Below are 23,702 nucleotides of genomic sequence, written 5' to 3' on the forward strand. Positions count from 1 at the left end.
GCCCATGGTTATTGAACCGTAACACATTTATTCTTTCTTCACAAGCTGTCCTTTCTCCACAGGCCATCCTGTACTAATATACATGATCAGAGGGCACATCATAACTTTGTCAGGAGGAGACCCTGACAGAATTTGACAATCAGTTTACCTAAGATACTGAAGTGTCTTCAGAGTTTCTCCAACACTATTACTCTCTTCCTTTGGTACCATTCATGCCATTTAAGAAATAATGGACTTTCAAAGCTCAAATGGAGTTTGATTCTATTACTGCCCCATTTTAAAATGTTTAGGCCTTGAAGAAAGAGAAGATAAACAATAATCAAATACATTCCATCATCCATTGTGATCAGAATAAGAAGGCAACCCTTCCACTGGACATTTTAGTGTAACTCCTTTAACTGGTAGTAATTTTGTCATTACATATTTTCTGTTAGGACCTGAACCTCACTGGTATGCTTGTTGACAATGCTACAGTCAGTGAATGGAACCTCCAGGGTCTTCCAAATGATGACCTTTCAATTCAGAATGGCATAATTGTCACCAAAGCATCTAGGTATCCTTTGCTGATTGATCCACAAGGTCAAGGAAAGATCTGGATTAAAAATAAAGAAAAGAATAATGGGCTACAGGTAAATGCTTCATTTAATATGATCTTTTTGGGATTACATATACTTCATCCCTCACTTTCACTTGGACTAAAACTGTACTATTTTTGTTGAAACAGATATGCCTAAAAGAGCTAAAAGATATATTTTAAAAAATTGTAATTTAATTATTTTAATCTTAATTATTTTTCAAAGAGTAGTAGTGCCTGCAAGATGGGGACTTCATTTTAAATAACATGTCTATACAAGTTTGTTTTCTGGAAAGAAGGATCCCCAAACTATGTCATAATAGATTCTTGGAAAGGCTGTTCAATTTTAATCTCAAAGACTTACATTAAATTTATTAAATGTATTAAATAAATGAAAAACAATCATTTTTTTATGTGATTCTTAGTAAGTGTAAGACATGATGCTGTGAAATAGAAACTGAATTGGTAATTCAATACCTGACATGGAATGTGCAAGATTAGTACCTGACCAAACCCTATAAATATTTGCCTTACATTAGTGTTTCAAGCATAAATCCACAAATGTTTAAAAAGTATTAAGAAACTACAGTAATAAAATAAATATTTAGATTGTAGATAGATAGCTAAATATACAGATAACAGTAAACAAGCGTGATCCCCATTTCTGTTAAGCTTCAAGGTTTCTTCCATCTTCCAACTCAAGACATTCTATGATTCTATGATATCCAAGTATAAGTATGATTTTTCAAAGCTGCAATACATTTTGTACTGTTTTCCGTGTTCTTACAAATGCATGCTATGTTGTGAACCAATCTTCCTAGGTTACAGCTATGAACCACAAGTTCTTCAGAAGTCATGTAGAAGACAGTCTGACCCTTGGCCGACCCCTGTTAATAGAAAATATTGGAGAGGAACTTGATCCTGCTCTAGATAACATCCTGGAAAAAAATTTCATAAAATCTGGTTCAGCACACAAAGTAAGATGAATTGTAAACATGAAAGTAAAAAAGAAAAAAAAAAAAACAAAAAAAACCACATGGGGCAGGTGCTGGATGTCTAGTAGTCTGAATGATAGGAAGATTCATACCTTTGCAACACTTAAAAAGATAAGCAGTGAACTCATGAGTTTTCTTACTTGGTTAAAAACTGTAAATGAAATAATAAAAAAAAATTAATCTGTTTGGTTTTGGATAAAATGACTGTTTTTCTGATTTCAGCTTTTGAAAACTAAGTTGTTTTTGTTTATTATTATTTTCAGGTGAAAGTAGGTGACAAGGAGGTGGATCTCATGAAGGGGTTTACCCTTTATATGACAACAAAATTGGCTAATCCTTCCTATTCTCCAGAAATCAGTGCAAGAACAACAGTGATTGACTTTACTGTTACTATGAGAGGGTTGGAAGATCAACTCCTTGGCCGTGTCATCCTCACAGAAAAACAGGTATCTAGTAATTTACAGTATTTGTATAGAGGAAAGAATTGTTCAGTATTTGCCTCTTGAGTGAATATATTTTATGTCTTGGCTGATATCAAATGCAAGAACAAAAATGCACATGTGAGATTTTTTTTTTTCTTAATTGAATTGAAGGACCTAAACATTTGTTATAGGATCTGTCCTTGGAAAGAGAAAAAATAAAGTTATTCATTAAAAATACATCATGGGCATATACATGACTTACATAAAGCATTTTTATTCCTTCCTATATAGCAACTGCTCCTCTTTCAGCAAAAAAAAAAAAAAAAGTCTTTTATTTCTGAATTCTTTTTTAAACTTAATTTGAATCGCATGAATAAATGCTTATGAATTCAAACTCCTTTTGCCAGCCAACTCTAGTGTGCAAGGAGAATTTTTAAGGAGCCCTCACAACAGACTTGTCTCTGCTTCTAATCAAATTTCTGTTGATTATATAAAAGAAATATAGGGAAGAATATTTTGTCATAGGTATTTCTTAGAAATTTTATTCCATAATACAAGATCTGAGACATCCTCCAAAACAATTCCTATTCTTAAGTCATTCCTATTTTTTTTTTTTGTATGCTCTAATTTAACTGACTATCCAAAAACTTAGAAGTCAATTCATCATAGACACTGGGGACAAATGTGGATTGTGGTTAGTTTTTTTCATTTTTATTATTTTATATTTACTGTGGCAGTCAGCCAATAAATACATTATATTGTTCAGTTATACTAACATGAAATATTTGCTTATTTTCTCATTAAAATGAAAACATAGAAGTTATATTTCATAGCAAATGGAATGTCTTATATTTCAAAATGAACATTTTATAATTGTATTTTTTGTAAGAAAAAAGTAAGAAAGATTAAATTTTGGGTTAGCAGAGCTGCTGCTTTCAATTAAAAAAAAAAAAACCAAAACAGATTGGGTTGCACAGAATAGGTTAGAGTACCTTACACAGGAAAATGTCCAGGTGGGTTTTGAATAACTGAGATTCCACAATGTCTTTGGATAACTTGTTCCAGCACTCTGTAGCCCTCAAGTAAAGAATTTTTACTCGGGTTCATATGGTACTTCCTATATTCCAGTTTTTTCCCATTGCCCCTTGTTCTGTCACTGGGAACAGCTGAAAAGAACCTGGCCCCATCCACTTAATCCTGTCCTTTTGGGAGTAAAAACCTATAGTTATAAGGGAGATGCTCCAGGCCTCTAATCATCTTTGTTTCTCTCCACTGGACTCTTTCTAGAAGTTCCAAGTCTCTCCTGAACTGAGGAGCCCAGAATTGGAGTCAATACTCCCATGACAGCCTTACCCAGGCAGAGTAGAGAGGGAGGAGAACCTCCCTCAACATGCTGGCTATGCTCTTTAATGCACCTCTGTTTACTATTGGCCTTCTTGACACAAGGGCATCCTGCTGGCTCATGGTCAGCTTGTTGTCTACCAGGACACCCAGTTTCCTTCTCTGCAGAGCTCCTCTCCAGCAGGTCAGCTGCTAACCTCTGCTGATACATGCAATTATTCTCTCTAAGGTGTAGGACTCTGCACTTGCCCTTGTTGAACCTTCATCAGGTTCCTTTTCACCCAACTACATAGTCTGTCCAGGTCTTGCTGAATGGCAGCACAGTTTTCTGGTGTGTCAGCCACTCTTCCCAGCTTTGCAACATCAGCAAATGTACAGAGAGGGAATTCTATCCTTTCATCCAGTTTGTTGATGAAGATGTTGAACAAGACTGGACCCAGAACTAACCCTTGGGGAATACCACTAGTTACAGGCCTCCAACTAATATCTGTGCTGCTTATCACAAGCCTATGAGCTCTGCCAGTCAGCCAGTTCACAATCCACCTTGTTGTACACTCATCTGTCCCACATTTCCTCAGCTTGTCTCTGAGGATGTTAAGGGAGACAGTATCAAATGCCCTACTGAAGTCAAGGTACATGACATCTGCTCCTATCCCATCTGGTAGATCATAGAAGGCTACCACAGAATCATGGAATCTTTTGAGTTGGAATGAACACTTCAAGGTCGTATAGTACAACTCCTTAGCAATGAACAGGGATGTCTACAACAGATCAGACTGCTCAGAGCCCAGTCCAGCCTGACTTTGAATATCTCCAAGGACAGGGAATAACCTACCTCTCTGGGCAACCTATTCCTGTGCCTCACCACCTTCATTGTTATAGAAGTTCTTCCTTATATCCAGTCTAAATCTGCCCTCTTATAGTTTGAAACCATTTCCCATTGTCTTGTTACCACAGATCCTGCTAAAGACTGTCCCCTTCTTTCTTACAGCCTCCTTTAGATACAGAAGGGCTGCTTTCAGGTCTTCCCAGAACCTTTTCTTTTACAGAATTAACAGCCCTAGCTCTCTCAGCCTGTCCTCATAGGGGTAGTGTTCCAACCCTTGGGTCATGTTTTTGGCTGTCCCCTGGACATGCTCCAGCAGGTCCATTCTTCTGCACTGTGGACTCCACATCTGAATGCAATACTCCAGTTGAGGCCTCATTAGTACAGAGTAGAGGGGCAGGATTACCGCCCTCAACCTGCTGGCCATGCTTCTTTTGATGCAGCCTGGGATACAATTGGCTTTCTCATGGTCTATGAGAGCACACTGCTGGCTCTTAACTAGTTTACTATCCACCAGTACCCCCAAATCCTTTTTGCATGGCTGTGTTCCCTACTTACATCCTCCAGCTTGTAATGATAGTGAAGGTTGCCACAACTCAGGAGCAAGAGCGTGGTTCATTTATTGAACCTTTTAAATGTTTAAATGTCCTTTCAAGACAGAAGTGATTTCTCATGGCCTGCATAGAAGCTTCTACTTTAAAATGCTCAAATTATGTGGTGTGAGTACCATTTAGTCTGGTGTTGTTTTTCTTATCCTTGTGAAAACTGATACAGAATTCATATTGAAGGCATATAGCAACACAAGCTAAAAATTATTCACTGAAAAATATTCATGCCATGCAGTGTATCAGCTGAAGGGAGCTGCAAGGTTAACTGTTTTGTAGTAGCGTTAATTACTGCACAGGGACATTGTTGCAGGTGGTCCACATTCATTAAACCATTTCATTTAGCAGATACAAAAAAAAAAAAATCATGGTTCTTCTGTCTCAGTAAGAGATGAATGTCCTGCCATGGACAGCCAAGGGAGCTCTGATAAATTTAGTTCAAAGAAAAGACAGCATTTAGAGAGAATCTGAAAAGTAGGTTTTCTATTAAAAACAAGAAGACAAATTTATGATCACTGAGTTAAAGTAATAGATTAAAGGGACCAAGACATTCTTAATGACTGTTACAGTGATCAATGAAATATATGATCAAATAAGTATTTATTTTTCTTGACATTAAAGATTGTTCCTCTTTTAGGAAAAAAAATATCATCAGCATCTTTTTCCACTTTGATAAAGAAGTTGCTGCTAATGTTCAGGTTCAGAGCAGCTAGTATTTATGTTACAAATGTGGTCATGAAATCCACTTACAAGCAAAAGCCTGGCACCTGATATATTTGCTTATTTTTTGAAAGATGTGCTTTTAAAGTCTTACAAATAGAATGGGTAGGATGCCTATTCTTAAACATGGCCATAAGTAGAATTTAATCATGTACTTAAAAAAAAAAAAAGTTAGAGTTGCACAGTAGGACCAATTCTACAGAACAATTAAATATCATTTAAGTGTTAATGAAAGAGGAGAAAATGCAGAAACTGAATCTGAATGACTGAGGCTTAAGTCATTCTCTTCTTTTTAGTCTCATTTATTTGTAGCTTCCACAGAGCTATATTCTGTAGCTCTAGAATATATTAAAAACAAGTTTCTAAATAAGAAGTTTGTGAGAGTGAAGAAATTTGTCACTCCCTCTCTGAAATATAACAGAGCTTCTCCTGTACTCTATAACTTCATATATCTCCTTTTTCTCAAACTTGTCACTTTGACAAGAATGAAAATAAACCAAAGCCGTAGGTTTAGGCAGACTGGCATTATTAACTGCCTTTTTCTTACAGGAATGTTGACTTGACTGATTAAATAAAGCACCTAGCAAGGGTGTCTCTGAGCTGTGTAGGACTGTGCAATACAGATGCCTCATTTCACTTGGCACTGTGTTGATTTGTCTGTTATTGTCACTTGCCATTGCTTGTCATGTAAAAATTGTGTAAAAATTCTGCATCACATAGATAATAATTACAGTATTTTCTATTTTCTAAGCAGTAGAGGAGTATATCTTATGAAGTCAAAGGATGATAGAAATTAGAAATGGAATGGGCCACCCAGTCAATTTCCCTAAAATGTAAAATCAGTCCATACAATGCATTTTTCAGTCCATTGTCTGATTTAATTTTAAGTACTTAATGTAGTGTGGCTTTTATCATTTTCCATTGGAAACTAGGTTCAGTGCTTTGTGCATGTTACTCTGAGGAAGCTTGTTCATGTAATTCTGATACATATTCACTCCTCAATATGCAGCATTAATCAAACAAATGTGGTATACATATAAATCACTGTAGCATATAATGATTCTGTATTTTATAGAGAAAGCAGGAAACCCTCAAATCAATCATGCATTAAATCACATTTTCTGTGTAATTTTATGACTTTCTTCTCTTTTTTTTCTTTCTTTTTTTATTTAATTAATCAATCCTAAATATTCCAACGAAAATATCTGATTTTCTGAGTACAGGAACTTGAGGCAGAAAGAGTCAAACTGATGGAGGAAGTGACATTTAATAAGAGGAAAATGCAGGAGCTTGAAGATAACCTACTCTTTCGCCTAACTAGTACAGAGGGCTCTTTGGTGGAAGACGAGTCTCTGATAGAAGTCCTAAGAATCACTAAAGCAACAGCAGAAGAGGTGAATTTTGAGTACTTTGGAGATGCATTTTGTGATTCTAATTTGGAGATTATATATGGAAAGATATTTCTCTCTTTTTGCTTTTCAATTTAGAGTTGATACCGACATTGAACTTCTTAATAAACAGTAGAAACTGTGTCATTTTCCATTATAAAATGTTGCAGAATTAAACTATTTCCTGGATTCTTTCCTATAATTCAGTCATACCTTGCAAGTATTTTGAATCAAATCCTGTTGTTCTTGGTGTTTGAGCTGAAGACATGAAGACACAGTTGCCTCTGTTGATACACCATCAAAGCTTGACTGAAAATACCAATGCGATCTTAATCAAGACCTTTTCCTTTTGCTTGTACAGTGTAGATCACAAATGACATGACTTAATCTGCATCGTCTTTTCAATTAATTTTAAGGTCAGTGAAAAATTAGGCGTAGCAGCGGAGACAGAGGTGAAAATCAATACTGCACGTGAAGAGTATCGGCCCGTGGCTGGTCGTGGCAGCATCCTTTATTTCCTAATTGTGGAAATCAGCTTGGTGAATGTCATGTACCAAACATCCTTACGACAGTTTCTTGGCATTTTTGACCTGTCAGTGGAAAGATCTCAGAAATCTCAGATCACAGGAAAAAGGGTGCAGTATATAATTGAGCATCTCACCTATGAGGTCTTCAAGTATACAGTTCGAGGGCTGTATGAAAATCACAGATTCATGTTTACATTGCTGCTGGCACTGAAGATTGACTTGCAGGCTAAGAAAATTTCACACAGTGAGTTTGAGACACTGATCAAAGGTAATTTCTCTATAAATATTCTCTATTTACATATGTCTGTGGACTGCCAAATCCAGATTTTGCAGTGCTTATACTAGCAATATGTTCTATCCATTAGAAGTGGTGCTTTTTAACTGGTGAATTAATATATATATATTGCAAAAGAAAAGTTTTCAATATAAAATTTATGGAAAAAACAATGTAGATTATTTGTTGTCAAAATAATGTTAAATGAGTTATTTTAACAGTTTTGCGTCAGAGAACAGGGGGAAAAAAAGGCTATTACACTGTAAAAGACCATATAATTTTCTCCTGCATGCTTCTTTATTTTGAGTTGCCACATGCTTTCATCTGTGAGCTGGGAAACAGTCAGCAAAATCTCTTTTGATTGCTGGTGAGCGGGCGTATGAACGCATGAGGACTTTGTACCACATTTAAGTGTGACTCTAGTAAAAATGTAGAAATTTGTTGGACATTGTAAAACATTGCTATATATCACCTTCACTACATTATGCCACTGGTGCACATCACTGCTAAGATGTAAGTAAAAATTTTGTAAAGTTTATAAAGTTCTTGCGGGGGCACAATTCACTGTCTCTGAAATAAGCTAAGCATGGTCACATATGAAGATAAATCCAATCAGGTTCTTGCAGACAAATAGCTTGTTTGTTGAACACCAATTTAATATTCAGCTATGATTCGGCTGCATTCAAGGTACAGATGGGCATGATGCTGGTGGGTGAGCTGTTGAAGTTGCAGTCCTGGAAACGAATGCACCATGTGCTTTGTCATTCTGTAGTATAGGTGAAGGGGGGCTGGACTAACCATAGATCCTTTCTACATCTAATCAGAACACTTCAGTTTAAGTATCAGTTTAGCTCGGCAAGTATTGCTCTAGCTCTCCAGATGGAGGAAAAGAAACTCAAATAATGCTGGGAGGCATTGAGACCATTCATTATTTGTGGCCCCAGTTCATCTTTGTTAAACAACTCTTCTATGTACAATTCTAGGTCTCTGTTTTTATGAAAATTTTTATCCCCTAGATCACAAAAATCAATATTTTGAATTGTTATTTTTTTTCTGCTTTAACAAAGTTTTCTTTGTTTGTTTGTTTGTTTCCCTGTATAATTATCTTGCTTTGCAGGAGGTGCCAGTTTGGATCTGAATTCTGTGGAACCAAAACCAAAAAAATGGATCCCTGACATGACATGGCTCAATCTTGTGCAGTTGTCTAGCTTGTCACCTTTTAACCAGCTTCTGATACAAGTAGTTAGGAGTGAGAAGGCCTGGAAAGCTTGGTTTGATGCAGAAGCACCTGAAAAAGCTGTTGTTCCTGATGGGTATGGCAGCTTACTGGATCAATTCCGTAAGCTTCTCCTTGTCCGTAGCTGGTGCCCTGATCATACCGTTGCCCAAGTAAGATATACTTTCATATAATGTTTATGCTATGTGGCTTCACTTCTGCAACTAGAATGAGTCTGAACTTGTGTTCCCCAACTTTGTATTTTATCATATTTTTCTTAAGAGTAAGTATTTTGAAAAATGAGAAAGATATTGAGGTCCTTTTAATATATAGGAAAAAATATTTTATTTTATTGTAACAGATTAGGGCATTGCATAATGCTGTATTTGAGCTTTAAGAATATTGGTCATTTTTTTTGGTGCTGTTTTGTAAGTGGAACCATGAAACTTGTAAAGTGGTTGCATTCTTCCAGAGAATTAAAAGATGCAATCGTATTTCTTCACACAAGAAGTAGAAAGAGAACAGTACACTTTGATGACAGGTGCAATAAAAAAGCAGAACTTTTTACTTACCTGTCCCTCCACACTGAGGAAGTAATAATTAAGACTGTCTTGTGGCAGATACTGTAAGAGAAACTGCAAAAGAATTGCAATTACTCAACAGGATATGATATTTGGATTTTCTTGTCTATATGGGTTTCTAAGAGATGTTTGAGAATATGATTATATCTTCTTTTCAGTTTTTATTTTAATCTTCAGCTGCACTGAAAAGCAGTACTTCTGACTTTCTTCCATATCTCAACTTTACACATTATGTGTTGTGATAGCACATTGTGTTTAGGGGGCGCTATTTTTTTTCAGGACCCAGTTAAAAAAAAGAACTGAGAAAATCTTCAACAAATTCCGTGTGGAGCTATCCTTCTTCCTTTCTTACACTTCAGCTAGCAAAGGAGAAAAGTATGGGAACTCCACTTTCCAGTCTAAACAGACCAAAATCATAAAGCTGCTAGTGCTCATCCAGCAATACTTATACTGTCATTCACAACTGCCTTTGAGAAAGAATGTCTCTGAACAGTGATTTCAAATACTGTAATTATTTTAATTGTTGAGGGAAGAGGAGATACTTTTCTGTTATTATATTCTTTATCTCTTCTTTCCCTACTGTCTTTCCAAACACTATAAAATTTTACCTCTTTTCAGTAGGACAAAAGTCACAGTCGTGGAAAGTTTATTGATGGATGTATTTTTTTCCGGATCTGACACCTGGCTTAGTCTCCTTTGATCTTGGGTGTTTCTCTTTATAATGCACATCTCAGCTAGTTGTTTGCACAGTTGGAAAATCATGGCTTTCAAAACAGCCTTTCATATACTGTGATAGCTTAGAAATCCTTTTAGAAAAAATCCATGAAAAGAGGAGAACAGAGGCATTGAAAAGGCTCAAGACCTTTAAGGATATAGTCTTATAGAGCTGTGTTTATTTTTTGTAGAAACAGATTCTAAGCATAAGAGACTTGAATTGAGTAACCACTGGACAGGAGAATTTCTGTTTACATTTCCAACAAGTATATGGAAGACTGTAACTGAGTCAGCTAAAAGATTTGTCCAGTCTGCTATGCTGTAGATCCAGTGTCAACAATACATGCTTAGAGAAGCTAAGAATGGGGCTGGTATCAAGCAGCTCTTTCACTTGGCTATCTACCAGCCTTGAGTGGTCAGTAGTTTACTGGCCATGTTTGGGTTGCTGTAAGAGCCAAGAGTGAATCTATTTTGCGTAAATTTCTGTATTCCTTATTAAATCAATTTAGCATGCTCTAACAATGAGGTTCACACAATGGCTGCTATATGAACACAGTTCTTTCTTTTGCTTCTTCAAAGTTTGCTTCCTGAGAATTTCAGTCCTTGTATCCTATGTGCTGTAACTTTTGTTGAAGTTGAAAATGAAATCTTAAAAAGTTGTTGCCTTCCCATGTAGCTATTAGTAAATTCCAACGTGCAATTACTGGTGAATTGAGAATAAAGTATCTATATTTTTGGTAGCTTTGTTTTGTTTTGCTTTTTTTTTTTTAGGCTCGACACTACATTGCAGAGTCCCTTGGTGTGAAATATGCAGAAGGATTTATACTTGAAATGGAAGCAATGTGGTCAGAAAGTGACTGTCGAACACCTCTGATGTGCTTTTTATCAGTGGGGTCTGACCCCACGGAAAATATAGAACGTCTTGCAAAATCAAAGGTATCCTAAACTGACTTTGCTAGAGCTGATGAAGACATTTAAAACATCTCTCTTTTGAACTAGAAATATTACTTCCACATTTTATGTCTGTTCTAGTGGTGAAATTTTTGTTCGTACCATTGTTTTCTGCAAGTTAATTTTGGACCAGTAGCCAAAATGAATATTTAGAGGAAACGAAAACGTTACTTTGCTACTTCTTCCAGTTGTTTTATTCCAATGAGCCCTCTGACTTTAGGCAGAAGACCAGGATGATCCATTACTTAATGAAAACACTTAGCTATAAGATACGTAACTTGTGGTGTGTGCTACATCTCATTCACTGCAGAATACCACAGTTAGTAAAGACAATTACAGGAAAAACAGCAAAATAAATAAAGAATATAAAAATTCAGTGATAGACAAAATGATTTTGGAGACTATCCATCAATTCAGTTGATGGAGAAATTCAGCATTTCTTACAGCACTCCATGCTTTATTTTTTATAATTCACAATATAGATGCAAATACAGTTTTCCCAAGAATAAATTATTTACAGTACATCTCCATAACTTTTCATCCTTGTTAGAATATATCTTCATTTATAGGTGCAGATTTTTGTACACACTAAGAAATTCCTATTGGAATCTGCTTGTTTTTTCATGGCCTATGGTATGAATACCAATTTGAGTATCAGTTTTGTGATGCTGTTTTCTGTCACCTGTTTTGCCCTTCAGTACGTATATCCTGCAAATCAGATTCCTAGATAGGTATTCATGCTCCCTCCAATAGGAGTTATTTTTTGCAATCGATGAAGAGTGGTGCCTCTGAAGGCATTTCAGAGCACATGATTGAAATGTAACTCAGACTTTCATCCAGGAGCTGAGTTTTTCGATCTCATTGGTCATGTAAGGAGTGAGGTATGCTAAACTCCCTACAGAGCCACTTGAAGTCAGCCAGTCACTTAGAGTCACACTTGCAGTGGGGGGAACAAGCACTCTTCCATTCTGCCAAGTCCTAAGCAAGACCTCAGTCAGTATGGGGCAAATGCTCATAGAAAGTGTTCTCTAATTCTGGCTGCCAAGAAAGCAGCATGTTTTCTTGTCATTCTGAAAGTGTATTGCAGTAGGCAGTTTTAAAATGTTTTCACGTTTTAAGGAAGCATAGATAGAATAATAATAAGTCAGACTGAAAATGATATTAACAGCATAAATCAATTATCTACAGTTGGAAGTGTTCAAATTAATAACCAGAATGTATCTTTCACTCTAAAATTTTATTTTTCAGATGACCACTTCTCAAAGAAATGGAAACGTTATCTGTGACTCCTGAGCTATATAAGCATCCTTATAAAGCTAGCTAGCTCTGTTTTAAAACTAGTTGGATTTATGCCCCCAAGTGCTTTCACTTGAACTTGAAGTGAAAATTTAACCTTCTGAGTTAAAATGAAATTCACAATGCCCAGCATTTTAACTTCATTAAAACTAGATAGTTTAATTATACTATTTATTTCTTATGTAAGGACTGATGCATAGAACCTTCAGCTAAACTGTTAGGGACAGTGGGATGACTAAAATTACAGTAATTTCATCTGCATTAAGATGTCACCTATTTATATTTACAGAAACATCCTGTAGGCAAACATTTGATAAAAGACTTATAGAAGGAATAAAAACAGGACAATCAGTCATGAAAAAATATTTTTTCCTTCTCTTGATGTTTCTATAACCTTTAATGATTGTGCATTTGAGAGGTAAAATTGCTAAGAGGAGCAAATCATTAGCAGATGCTTTGTTAAGGAATACTGAACTAGCTGAATATCTATGCAGTCTGCAAGGGTAGTGGTAGTGTCTGATTTAAAGGATTGCTAGCTATACTTAGATACTCCTTAGAAAAGAAAAAGTTTTTGTTCCATCTACATGTGGCTTTGCAGCTTATTTAGCTGTTTCTTTTGTGTTTTGCAATGACAGTTAATAGCAGGAAAACCTAACATTAACCTCTGCAGCTTTTAGCCAAATGAAGATAGACCCCGACTGGTAGGTCTTTATGTAGCTCATAGCTCATTGCACAAGGGATAGTCAGCTGTAGGTCTTGGGTAGGAAACAGTTTATGAAACTAATTCTTTTCATCAGTTCTCTTGCCTCCAACTCTACCTTTATTTACAGTGTATGTGGAATAATGTACTCAGCTGAATTTGGGAATTTCAAATTTTCCCTGTTAGGAGCCAGTCAGCCAACCTAAGACAGGGGATCACTTATTAACTAGAAAGGACAGTAAGAAATACAAGCAAGAGGGAGTTTTTCCTGTATTTTATTTACAGAATTGCATTGTCCTAATAGCAGTCTGGTCAGTTTTTCTTTTCCAGATACCCTCCTGAGGTCTTTTTTCATCTTCTGTTTTTCTGAATGCCTGAACTTGGAGAATTGTGCTTTTCTGTCTTCTCTATTTTGATATAATCAATCCTCATTGATATTAGTGGTTTTCCTTGTGACACAGTGTCACTATGTATTGGCTTACAGAAGCAGTAAATCACATGGCCAATCACTGTGGAGAATTATATTAAAAAAAAAATGCAAATAAAAACTTTTTTACTTTCCAGAACATTCCTTGTCGTGCCATTTCAATGGGTCAGGGTCAGGAGGTCCATGCAAGGCGCCTGTTAAATCAGTGTATGCAAGATGGAGGATGGCTCCTTCTACAGAATTGCCACCTTGGTTTAATGTTTCTTAATGAATTAATGGATACCATCATAACAACAGAATCAATGAGTGAAGGTTTCAGGACCTGGATCACTACAGAGGCTCACCCAGAGTTTCCTATTAATCTTTTACACGCATCTATCAAATTTACTAACGAACCGCCTCAAGGTAGGAAACCATGTTTTTACTGGGGGAGTGTAGAAAAGGGAGCTTGATTTTATTTCCTCTCTGTATCACTGAAATCCACACTATGTTTTAGTCTTTATTCTCTCTAAGTACTAAATACAGCACTTTTAAAGTCAGTCCTGCAATGTAAAAAGCATAATTCTTTTGGAGAGAAAATTGTCTTTGTTTTGTAACAGAAATCGATAGTGTTTTGTTGTTTAGGTAGACCCTGTAGATCTTGTCAGGAACTTTCTTAAACTTAGTGCATGCTGTCACTCTTTTCTTGCCATTCTGTTGACCCCACCCAAAGATGAAGAGGAGAACTGATCCTGTGTTCCTCTGGGTAATGAAATTGAAGGAATCTTCTGAACACTCAACCACAGTGTCCCACACTGCAGTATGCAGCCATGGCTTGTTGCTTTCTGTTATGTCATCTGGCACTGCTGCAAGGAGTCTGAACCCAGCATCTTTGTTTTTGCTCTTCAAGTATTTGTTGCAACTGAATCATCCTTTAGCTTCTGTAACCAACAAGAGTAAATAATAACCTCTGGTGGATCTGAATACAGAGGTTTACTGAAGAAACAGTGAAGCTTTTATGCAATGTGATTGTTTTAGACATTCACTTTCTTGTGTTCCAAACCCCTCAATGCTGCTTTTATTTGGTCTTGATTTTCTTTCTCATTAGAGATGACTCAGACAGAAAATCAGCAGCAAGTCACATCAGCTTCACACTGTGTAGCTGCATGCAACAACCAATGCTGAACATTACTGGCCTAGGTCTGTGGGCATCCCCTGGTATCTGTATCCATGCGTCTCCACCATCTTCAGAACCTTGCTCTATTCTGGGTTGTTTTCTCCAGCTAGGATGTTTACCATGCATTTTTCTGCACCCTTAACCTGCCAGTTTACCTAACCTTAGTCCATGTGCTGAAGAACAGTGTGTGATCAGCCTCCTGACTCACAGTTCTGACTTAACATCATTCTGACTCACTACCAGTCACAGCTACCAAGTGACAGGTTTGTGTTTCAGAATTCCACTTTTCAGTTTTGGACAGACTCTGTCTTATGTATGCACACACTGCTGCCTTTCAGTACTCACAGTTTAAGTTGTTTTTTGCATATCTGTTTTTGTAGGTCATGCACTCTTAGCTGCAAGTCACATTAATAGGCTTCTCCTGTGTCTCCACACCTCCTTTGCATGCCAAAAATGGACATTGTTTCCAAGGGAAGCTTGATCATTGGTAATATAAAAATGATGATAACTTCATTCAGGCTGCTGGCTATACTTCTTTTAAGGTTAACCACTATCTAATTTGCCCTATTTGCTCTGAGATTACTGTAGCAGACCAGGCATCTGCAATAACCTTGAGGTGCTAATCAGTTCAACTCGGTCAGTCAGATCTCAGCCTGTACAAATGCATGGGATTGTTCTGCCACAGAGCTTTTCACTTCTTGTTGAACTTCATGCAGGTACTGTTTGTGAAGTCTTCAACACTCTCAAGATACATATGAATTGCTGCTCCACCGTTTAGTATGTTGACCACTCTTTATTATTATCTGTGAATTTGCTGAAGTTGCCTTTTGTCTCTTTATTTGAGTAACTGAAGATATTGAACCATATCTGTCCTTGGTGTACTTGGCTTTTCCATGGCTGCCAGGAAAACCATAATCCACTGATTACTTATTAATCTTGGAGTGGTAGCCAACCTGCTGGCCTTCTATGATGAGATAATGGTTTTAAGGGATGTGGGACAGCAAAGAGTGTTGTTTATCTTGACTTGAAAAGGGCTCTTGACACTACCTCCCATAACATCCTTAGAGATGCATTAATGGAGTGAAGATTTCAGGAGTGTAAAGTGAGGTAGATTGATAATTGTATGAAGTGCCAGGATCAAAGTGTTGTGGTCAGCTGCAAAATCCAGCTGGAGAGCTGGACTCTAGAGGTTGATACTGAGGCCAGTAATGTTTTACATTTTCATCAATGACATGAACAATGGGAGAGAGTGCACCCTCAGCAAATATATCTAGATGATACAAAGCGATAAGAAAGTGTTGATATACCAGATGGTCATGCTGTTGTTCAGTGGGAGCTTCACAGGCTGGAGAAATGGGATAACAGATATCTGTTGAACTTCAACATAGGGAAAAGCCAAACACTCCCTCTGGATAGAAAGAACTCCATACACATACTTGGTGTGTCTGAGCTACTAACAGTTTTGCAGAAAAGAACATGGAGCTCCTGATGGAGATCAAGTGGAACATGAGCCAGCCATACATCTTTGAAGCAAAGATGGCCTGCAGCACTGAGTACTGCTTTGGGAAGATCATTTCTTGAAGGCTGAGGAATGTGATCCTTCTGTACTGAAGCTGTGCTGAGAGAATATCTGAAGCGTTCTGTCGAGGTCTGAGCTTCTCAGTGCAGAAAACACATGGATACACTGGAACAAGTCCATTGAGGGATCTCAAAGATACTGAATGAACTGCAGCATTTGATGTAAGAGGAAAGGCTGAGGGAGCTAGGATTGCTTAACCCTGAGAAGGGAAGGTTCAGAGACACCTTAGTAATGTGTATATACATGTGATGGGAGGGAATAAAGAAAACAGCAAGACTTTGCACTGGTGCCAAGTGAAAGAAGTGATGGACATAAGTGGAAATCCAGGCAATTTCTATATAGTAGTAGAAAAAAGACAGAGTGTGAGGATGGTCTCTGTGTGACTGGAACAGCTTGTTCAGATTTTTTAAAGGCTCCCTCCTTATAACGCACCTGGACAAAATTCTGAATGACAAGCTATGGATGATCCAGCTTTGAGAAGGAGTGTTGGGCAGGGTGATTTCCAGAGGCCCCTTCTAGCCTCATCTGTATGACATGATTCTGAGTGATATGAAATAATCTACTTTTTCTTAGTCTTTAACTTATAGCTGTCCTGCTGTTGACTGCCCTTTTCTTACTCAAACTATGCTGCTATTTGCAGATGTCATTTTTATATTTATAGGAGAAACTTACCATGCTGCTAATGGTGCATGATGAGGGAAGCTGTATTTGTACGTAGGTCACTCTGAAAGTAACACCTTCTATTTATCTCCATGGAAATTGCAACAGATACAAAGAGCACAATAACGCTATTTGGTGGTGCAAAATCTCAGCTATAAAACACTATTTTTCAACGTATTCACCGACATTAGTTATGCATTTTTGACAGAGATGAACAAGAACCTGCATGCTGCACTTGTAAAAATCTGCATGGCTGTCAGAAGGTGACTGTTTAGTCTCCATAAATGTTCAGAAAGTGCCAATGAATATCAGTGGGTGCCATTTGTTCTGCATGGAAGATTCAGTGACACAGCTTTGCTTCACATGCACTTGCATGTAGTTTGCACTTGTGTCAGACTGCCCTTCTGCTGCCCTCTGTCACATGGCAGCACTGGAATATTGGTGGGAAGGTTCGACCTCTGCCGCACCTCCAACATCCATCCCTGATGTAGTGAGCAAACATAATAAGATAGGAGGTACTGCTTTCAGAGCAGCCCCCGTATTTTGGATTCTAGAAGAATGAAATCCTCAAGCCTAACACTTATTCTGTCTTGTAACTCCCTCATCTTTGACTGTGTAATGCATTAACTTGCCCTGCATTTATATGCGTTTGCACTGATTTCAGTTAATGAAGTCAGTGGGGGCTGAGAATTTGTATCCAAGGTCAAATTTAACCCTCAGTCATTTAAAACTCTTATTTCAGTATTCATCCTTTGCATATTAGTAAGGTTTCTAACCAAAGCATTTGATCGGAGTGAAAGGCATCCTTTTTCAGTGTACATACTTCACTCTTAAGAGCAGTTAGTCTCTTGATAAAAATTTCTCATCTCTTTCTCTTCTCCTCCACCCTTTTTTATTCAGCACTCAGCATATTTTTGATTGTGCTGTGACCCCTCTTTATCATTCAAATCATAAATCCTATCAAATGATAACAGCCTATAACTCCAAGAGGCAGTTTTATAATCCAGGCTATAGCCAATTTACAACTTGCATTTAATAACAGAAATATGCCTGGGGTAACAATTTAAGTCAGGATGAAATACAAACAGTTGTAGTTTTCTGATACTGTCCTGCTATGTTCGTAGCATGCTGTGATAAGACGCTTAGTTTGATGAATTCCTCTTAATATTAGAGCTTTATTCTGATATATGTTGAAAATGTGTTTGCTTGAATATTGTTCTACAGGATCTTTGTGAAGTAGGAAAGGAGCATAAGGGCTTTTATGTGGAAGGACTATGACCTCAATAATCTATTTATTGCACTAGAAATACGTCTTTTTAGACTTGTGTTAAGCTAGTTAGGTAGAAGTTATCATAAGAGGGAGTGACTGTGGTGTTATATGGCTAATGAGAGACTCATTTTATTTGTAAATACTAAAACAGATTCTTGGATGTTCAGTTCTATATTTCATTTTACAATTAGGTGTCTTTTCTGTTGTTTGTTGCTGAATAGTTATGTTTGTATTTCAGCTGTTAGTGGTAACATTTAGTATAAGTCTAAATTAAGCATAATTCCTTCTAGGTGCCAGATTTTAATACAATTTGCTCTGTTGTGTTCGACCTGAAGCAAAATGTAGTTGAACTTTGCCTGGCATGATCAGCTGAAAAAGTCATTGCTACAGAAGGGTTATTTGAAGCTACATATAAGATGAAACTGTAAATTGAAGGAGTGAACCCTGTTTAACAGAAGTTGGAATTATTGGTTCCAACATTTTTTATTTTTATTTTTGCTCATCTATTGTATTTTCATACTTATTTTCTAGGTGTGAAAGCTAGCTTAAAACGAACTTACTCTACTATCACTCAGGATCACCTAGAAGTGAGCAACATGCCACAGTGGAAACCATTACTATATGCTGTAGCATTTCTTCACACGACTGTTCAGGTTTCAAATTGTTTCATATTCTTCTGTCATGAAGCCATGTTCATTTCTGAATGCACTTGTTAGTGAATGAAAAAGCTATTTAGATGTAAAACTTGTGTTAGCAAATTAATACAAACTGTGGTCCAAATGGAAGCCTGCAGTGTACTTGACTTAGAGTCATCTTCTTGGTGGAAATTTAGAGTGCGTAAATATCAGAGACTGCCCTAAGATCCACACACTGCTAGCTGCATCTGTAAGTGATTAGATAAGAAGCAACTTTTGCTACCTGTTCCTGCACCGTGCAGGAACATCAGTGCTATAAATGCACCCAGACTGAAAAAATTGTTGCGACCAATGTGGTTTGGACAACCTTTCCTAAAACAGTGCCTTCATCTCTGAAATTCAAAAATGACAGTTCTTGACTCACAGGATGACTACTATAAAAAGAGGATTTTTTTTTTCTCTGTGAAAATGTTCATATTTCTCTTCTTTGTTTGTCTCTCCTGGTAATGATAAATGAAGAAAAATATTTAGCTACTAGGTAATTAATCAAGCATTTATATTTGTGTGCGTTATGTGAAGAATCATTTTCTAAAGTTAGAGGAGTAAAGCATATTTTATGTATTCTTCTACACTCAACATATTCTCCAAAATTGCAATCAGCCTTTTGTCTTTATCTCACAGGAAAGAAGGAAATTTGGTCCACTGGGCTGGAACATTCCTTATGAATTTAATCAGGCAGACTTCACAGCCAGTGTGCAATTTGTTCAGAATCATTTAGACGACACGGACATTAAGCGTGGAGTGAACTGGAGCTGTGTCCGCTATATGCTTGGTGAAGTACAGTACGGCGGCCGCGTAACTGACGACCTCGACAAGGCACTGCTGAACACATTTGCAAGAGTATGGTTTGGAGAGCATATGTTCAGTGACAAATTTTGTTTCTACAAGGATTACATTATTCCAAAAGGGAAAACAGTTGAAGACTATCTCCAGTACATAGAGCAATTGCCAGTGATTGATACACCTGAGGTAAAACATTTTAAAGTATTAAACAGAGCTTTTGTCAGACAAGTTATTTTGTGGAGCCGTGAATGTGTAGGCAGTATTAACAGGCAGACCAGTAGGGATGCTATAGTAGTGGATGTCTACTAATGGTCTGCTAATTAGAAAAATAAAATAGATAAAGCCTTCTTCAGGTACTCAGAAAAAGCCTCGCATTCGTGTGTCCTGATCCTCGTGGGCAAGACAGTGAGTTCAGCGCAGGGCTGTGAAGGTGCTGGACTGAAGCATCTGTCATATGAGGAAAGGCTGAAAGAGCTGGGACACTTTAGCCTGGAGAAGGCTCATGGAGGATCTTATCAGTACATTTAAATACCTATTGAAAGGGTGTAAGGTAGACAGAGCCAGACTTTTCAGTGATGTCGCTGTCAAATAGTGTTACTGTGCTCTTTGTGTCTGTTGTAATTTCCATGGAGAATAAATAGGAGGTTTTACTTTCAGAGTGACCTACTTATATGACCTGGTGTGTGTACACTGCAGTGGTCGCATTAATTGGAGGACTGGGACTTCCTGCTCTCTCTAGCACAGCTACATGTGTTGCAGTTAGCTAAAATTGAAATGGAAGTGAATGTTATGAGTTTCTGTCTCGTTGCTATTAAGTTGATAAATGCCTTTAGGGGTAAGTTCTATTAAAATTAAATAGGCAGGATTGAATAGAAAAAACTGATTTTCTATTACTGATAATGTGCTAGAAAAGAGGCTGAGAACAATCCACGCTCATAAAACAAACTTGAAAAGGTTTGAATCTCTGAAGGTAGTGATAGCAGATGCACGGGCATCTGTGCTGACAGAGAGGCACCTTTTGCCATTGACTTTTATGTAAATAGGATCAAGTCCAAGAGAGCAAACATCTTTTTCTCCTTCACGCTGTCACAGGTTAGGAAGAACATGCCTACTAACTCCAGTCATTCCAAAATCTGTAAGAATTGCTCATGGAAACTTTTAACCTCTTAAGCTCCCAGTCTTCTGTTCCACAAAGGGTATTGTGCTAGTGTATCTTTTATTTCCTCCCCTTTCTATTTTTGGTCCAGAAAGAAAGACTGAATAAGTCTGATTACAGCATCTTTGCTCTTTTGATGAAATTTCAACCTCTAATCAGAATAAACAGACTGCTGAAGAGGGCTATTGAACTCAGAAATCCCTTTGAAAATGACTTTGATTTCAGAGGTGAATAGAGCATTAGCAGTTGGGTTTGAGGTTTTATCAGGCTAGGAGGAAAAAAAAAAACAACAAACAATTGAAATGCGGAATCTGGCATGCCTTTTAAAATCAAGATTTCAAGATTTTGGATCACAGGGAATGAGAAACTCGGTTCCTTGATTAATTTACAGGATTTCCAGGACACTGGCCCACCTGTAAGTTGCTACTCTGATTTCTTAATAGCCCAAATATCATGAACACCTAGGACCAGAGGGTTGTCTGTATGTAACACTTCTGCCTTTGTGAATATTATGCCAGTGATGAAATTAGCCCTTTGGATTAGCACTGCAGTAATTTACATCCACGATAGCAGATATTTGTTGTGTTTCTAACTTGGGCTACAGCATTGCCACAGAATCTGCCGGAACAAAACCAAACAAACAAAGCCTTATTCTGCAAGAGCAGAAGCAGAAAAGCACATATCTTCACGGTGTGTATCATCGTATGATGGTAAAAAATGAGAGAGATAAAGTGTATTGCTGTTTTTGCATCTCTAAATATACACGTCAAGGTACTGCTGTCTGTAAAAGATGTTAAATCCTGCCAGGAAAATAATTATATGCTAGTTATGATCCCACTTTCTCTCTTGGGCAGCATTAGGTCTGCACCATGTTCTTCGTGCTGTTGTAAGGGTCACTTCTACAGCTGGTGTAAATCAGTGTAACTTTGCTAGCTTTGACACTGTTGCAGCCCCTTCTATCCCTTCTCTATGAGTTTCTAGATTTCAAAATAAAAAATACTGCACATGACCCTTTTTCTTCTGTACTCAGAGTGTGTAAATATTGATCAGTAGGAGTGTCTTCTTAGAAGATGCTAGTTCTAGTGTTATGTACAAAAACACAAAACAGAAGAGCCATGTTGCTTGGCTTCGGTGCTTAGTTTAGGGGCAAGCCTCCCTCATTGTTGGATCAGTCGTTCAGAGTTTGTTAGAGATAATTAATAACTATAATTCAGTGAGGGCTTGTGAAATAAGTCACAATCCAATTCCTCCTGGAGAAGAGCTGCAATCAACCTGACTTACTGATATTTCAGCAGAGGTTTTGGAGAAAGCCATTATCATTCAAACAAAGGGCAGCTTTGCAGTACTTCTGTGCTAGCTCTATCTTAAATAAAATTATTCAATTTCAAAAGAAGTAAGCAATAGGAGATTTAAACCAAAAATAGCTCAAAGCATAAAATATCCTAAATATTATCACCAGTCATAAAATCTCTAAATCACCTTAAAATGTGGGCTGTTTTTTATTCTCTGAGCTCAATGCTTTATAAGCCCAAGAGACTGCATGAAACAAAATGAATTAGAAATGGCACTTGCTCTGATTGATAGGGGCATCTTCTTGACCTGGCACAATAGTAGCAGACCTGCAGAGAGGAAAAGGTAGTAGTGAGGGGCCAGTGTCTGCACATGGCATGTTCCCAGCAAGCTCTAGCCTGATCCGGTGAAATGGAATCAGTGTGTGCACAGCATGATCTAAATCCTGGTATGTGTCGATAACCAGATCAGTTCAAAACCACTCTCATCATCTGAATGAAAATGCTGTAGTAGATTTAACCTATGTTAATGCTTCTGTATAATTTGGGTCAGTTAAATGGATGTACTTTCACTGAGCTATTCTTTATTATTTTCTAGGGCTGTTGATTTTCTTCCTTGTTTATCAGGATTGATGGGTTCTTTCACATTTTTTCCCTATTTTTTTCCCTTTTATTTTAAGGTATTTGGACTTCACCCTAATGCAGATATAACTTACCAAACCAACCTTGCAAATGAGACGCTGAATACAATTGTAAGCATCCAGCCCAAAGACAGCAGCACTGGAGGAGGGGAAACCCGAGAAGCAGTGGTGCAGCGCCTTGCTGATGAGATGCTGGAGAAGTTACCTCCAGATTACAGCCCCCATGAGGTATATGCTCTGTTGGTGCAGATGTTTTGTGTGTTTTATTGTGCTTCTTTCTAACATTTAAATGTCAAGCATTTTAAAAAGCTCTTAAATTTATTCATAGCGTTCTAGAAGACTGTTTTGGTTTATCATCTAAATTATTCTTACATCAGATACATATATTGCAAATAGCACAGTCTGCTGAATGAGCCACTTCGACACAAAACAACGATTGGAGACTTCAGAAAGTCCTCTCCCTCCTTGGTAGATTAGAGGAAGATACCAATACTTTTACTTAGGACATGTCCAATAGTCTTAGGGCTTTGGGATATTTCCAGTGTTCTATTCTACTATTCATGTTACATTTAATGTGTCTTCTATAAATAGCTGTCATAATTCAGCTTAGAACTTCACTTTTCCTCCCCCTCCTGGCAAACTATTTAAATTCAGTTTTTCTTTTGTGAGCTTTTCTAGCAGCCTTCCCCATGTAGTTATTTTTTCCAGCCATTCCTGCTTGTATATCCCTTTTCGCTTACATGCCTATTGAGCAATTCCCAGTGGGAGTATATTAATCATTTATTTATAGAACTTGTTTCTGGATGAAGTCAGCTTTCTAGTTTTTCCATTATTGTTTAGTGCAGATAAGAAAATAAATAACTATGATAAATAGCAAATAAAATCAAATGAGTGTATAACTGATATTAGCAATTAT

General features: G+C 37.3%; 1 protein-coding gene across 1 annotated transcript in view; it reads left to right on the forward strand.

The window, feature by feature from the left end:
• Positions 1–23,702, forward strand: part of LOC136059377 (dynein axonemal heavy chain 5-like) — a 142,760-nt gene that overhangs the window by 93,329 nt on the left and 25,729 nt on the right. The window contains exons 63-73 of the mRNA XM_065753530.1: positions 435–629; positions 1,396–1,551; positions 1,833–2,015; positions 6,707–6,877; positions 7,288–7,666; positions 8,790–9,061; positions 10,955–11,119; positions 13,695–13,962; positions 18,754–18,875; positions 19,539–19,886; positions 22,826–23,014. Coding sequence (XP_065609602.1) covers positions 435–629; positions 1,396–1,551; positions 1,833–2,015; positions 6,707–6,877; positions 7,288–7,666; positions 8,790–9,061; positions 10,955–11,119; positions 13,695–13,962; positions 18,754–18,875; positions 19,539–19,886; positions 22,826–23,014 — 2,448 coding nt within the window. The remainder of the gene's footprint in view (positions 1–434; positions 630–1,395; positions 1,552–1,832; positions 2,016–6,706; positions 6,878–7,287; positions 7,667–8,789; positions 9,062–10,954; positions 11,120–13,694; positions 13,963–18,753; positions 18,876–19,538; positions 19,887–22,825; positions 23,015–23,702) is intronic.

Source organism: Cyrtonyx montezumae, unplaced genomic scaffold, assembly GCF_038088225.1.
Source record: "Cyrtonyx montezumae isolate F1298 unplaced genomic scaffold, pur_monq_1.0 scaffold_8, whole genome shotgun sequence".
Classification (NCBI taxonomy): domain Eukaryota; kingdom Metazoa; phylum Chordata; class Aves; order Galliformes; family Odontophoridae; genus Cyrtonyx; species Cyrtonyx montezumae.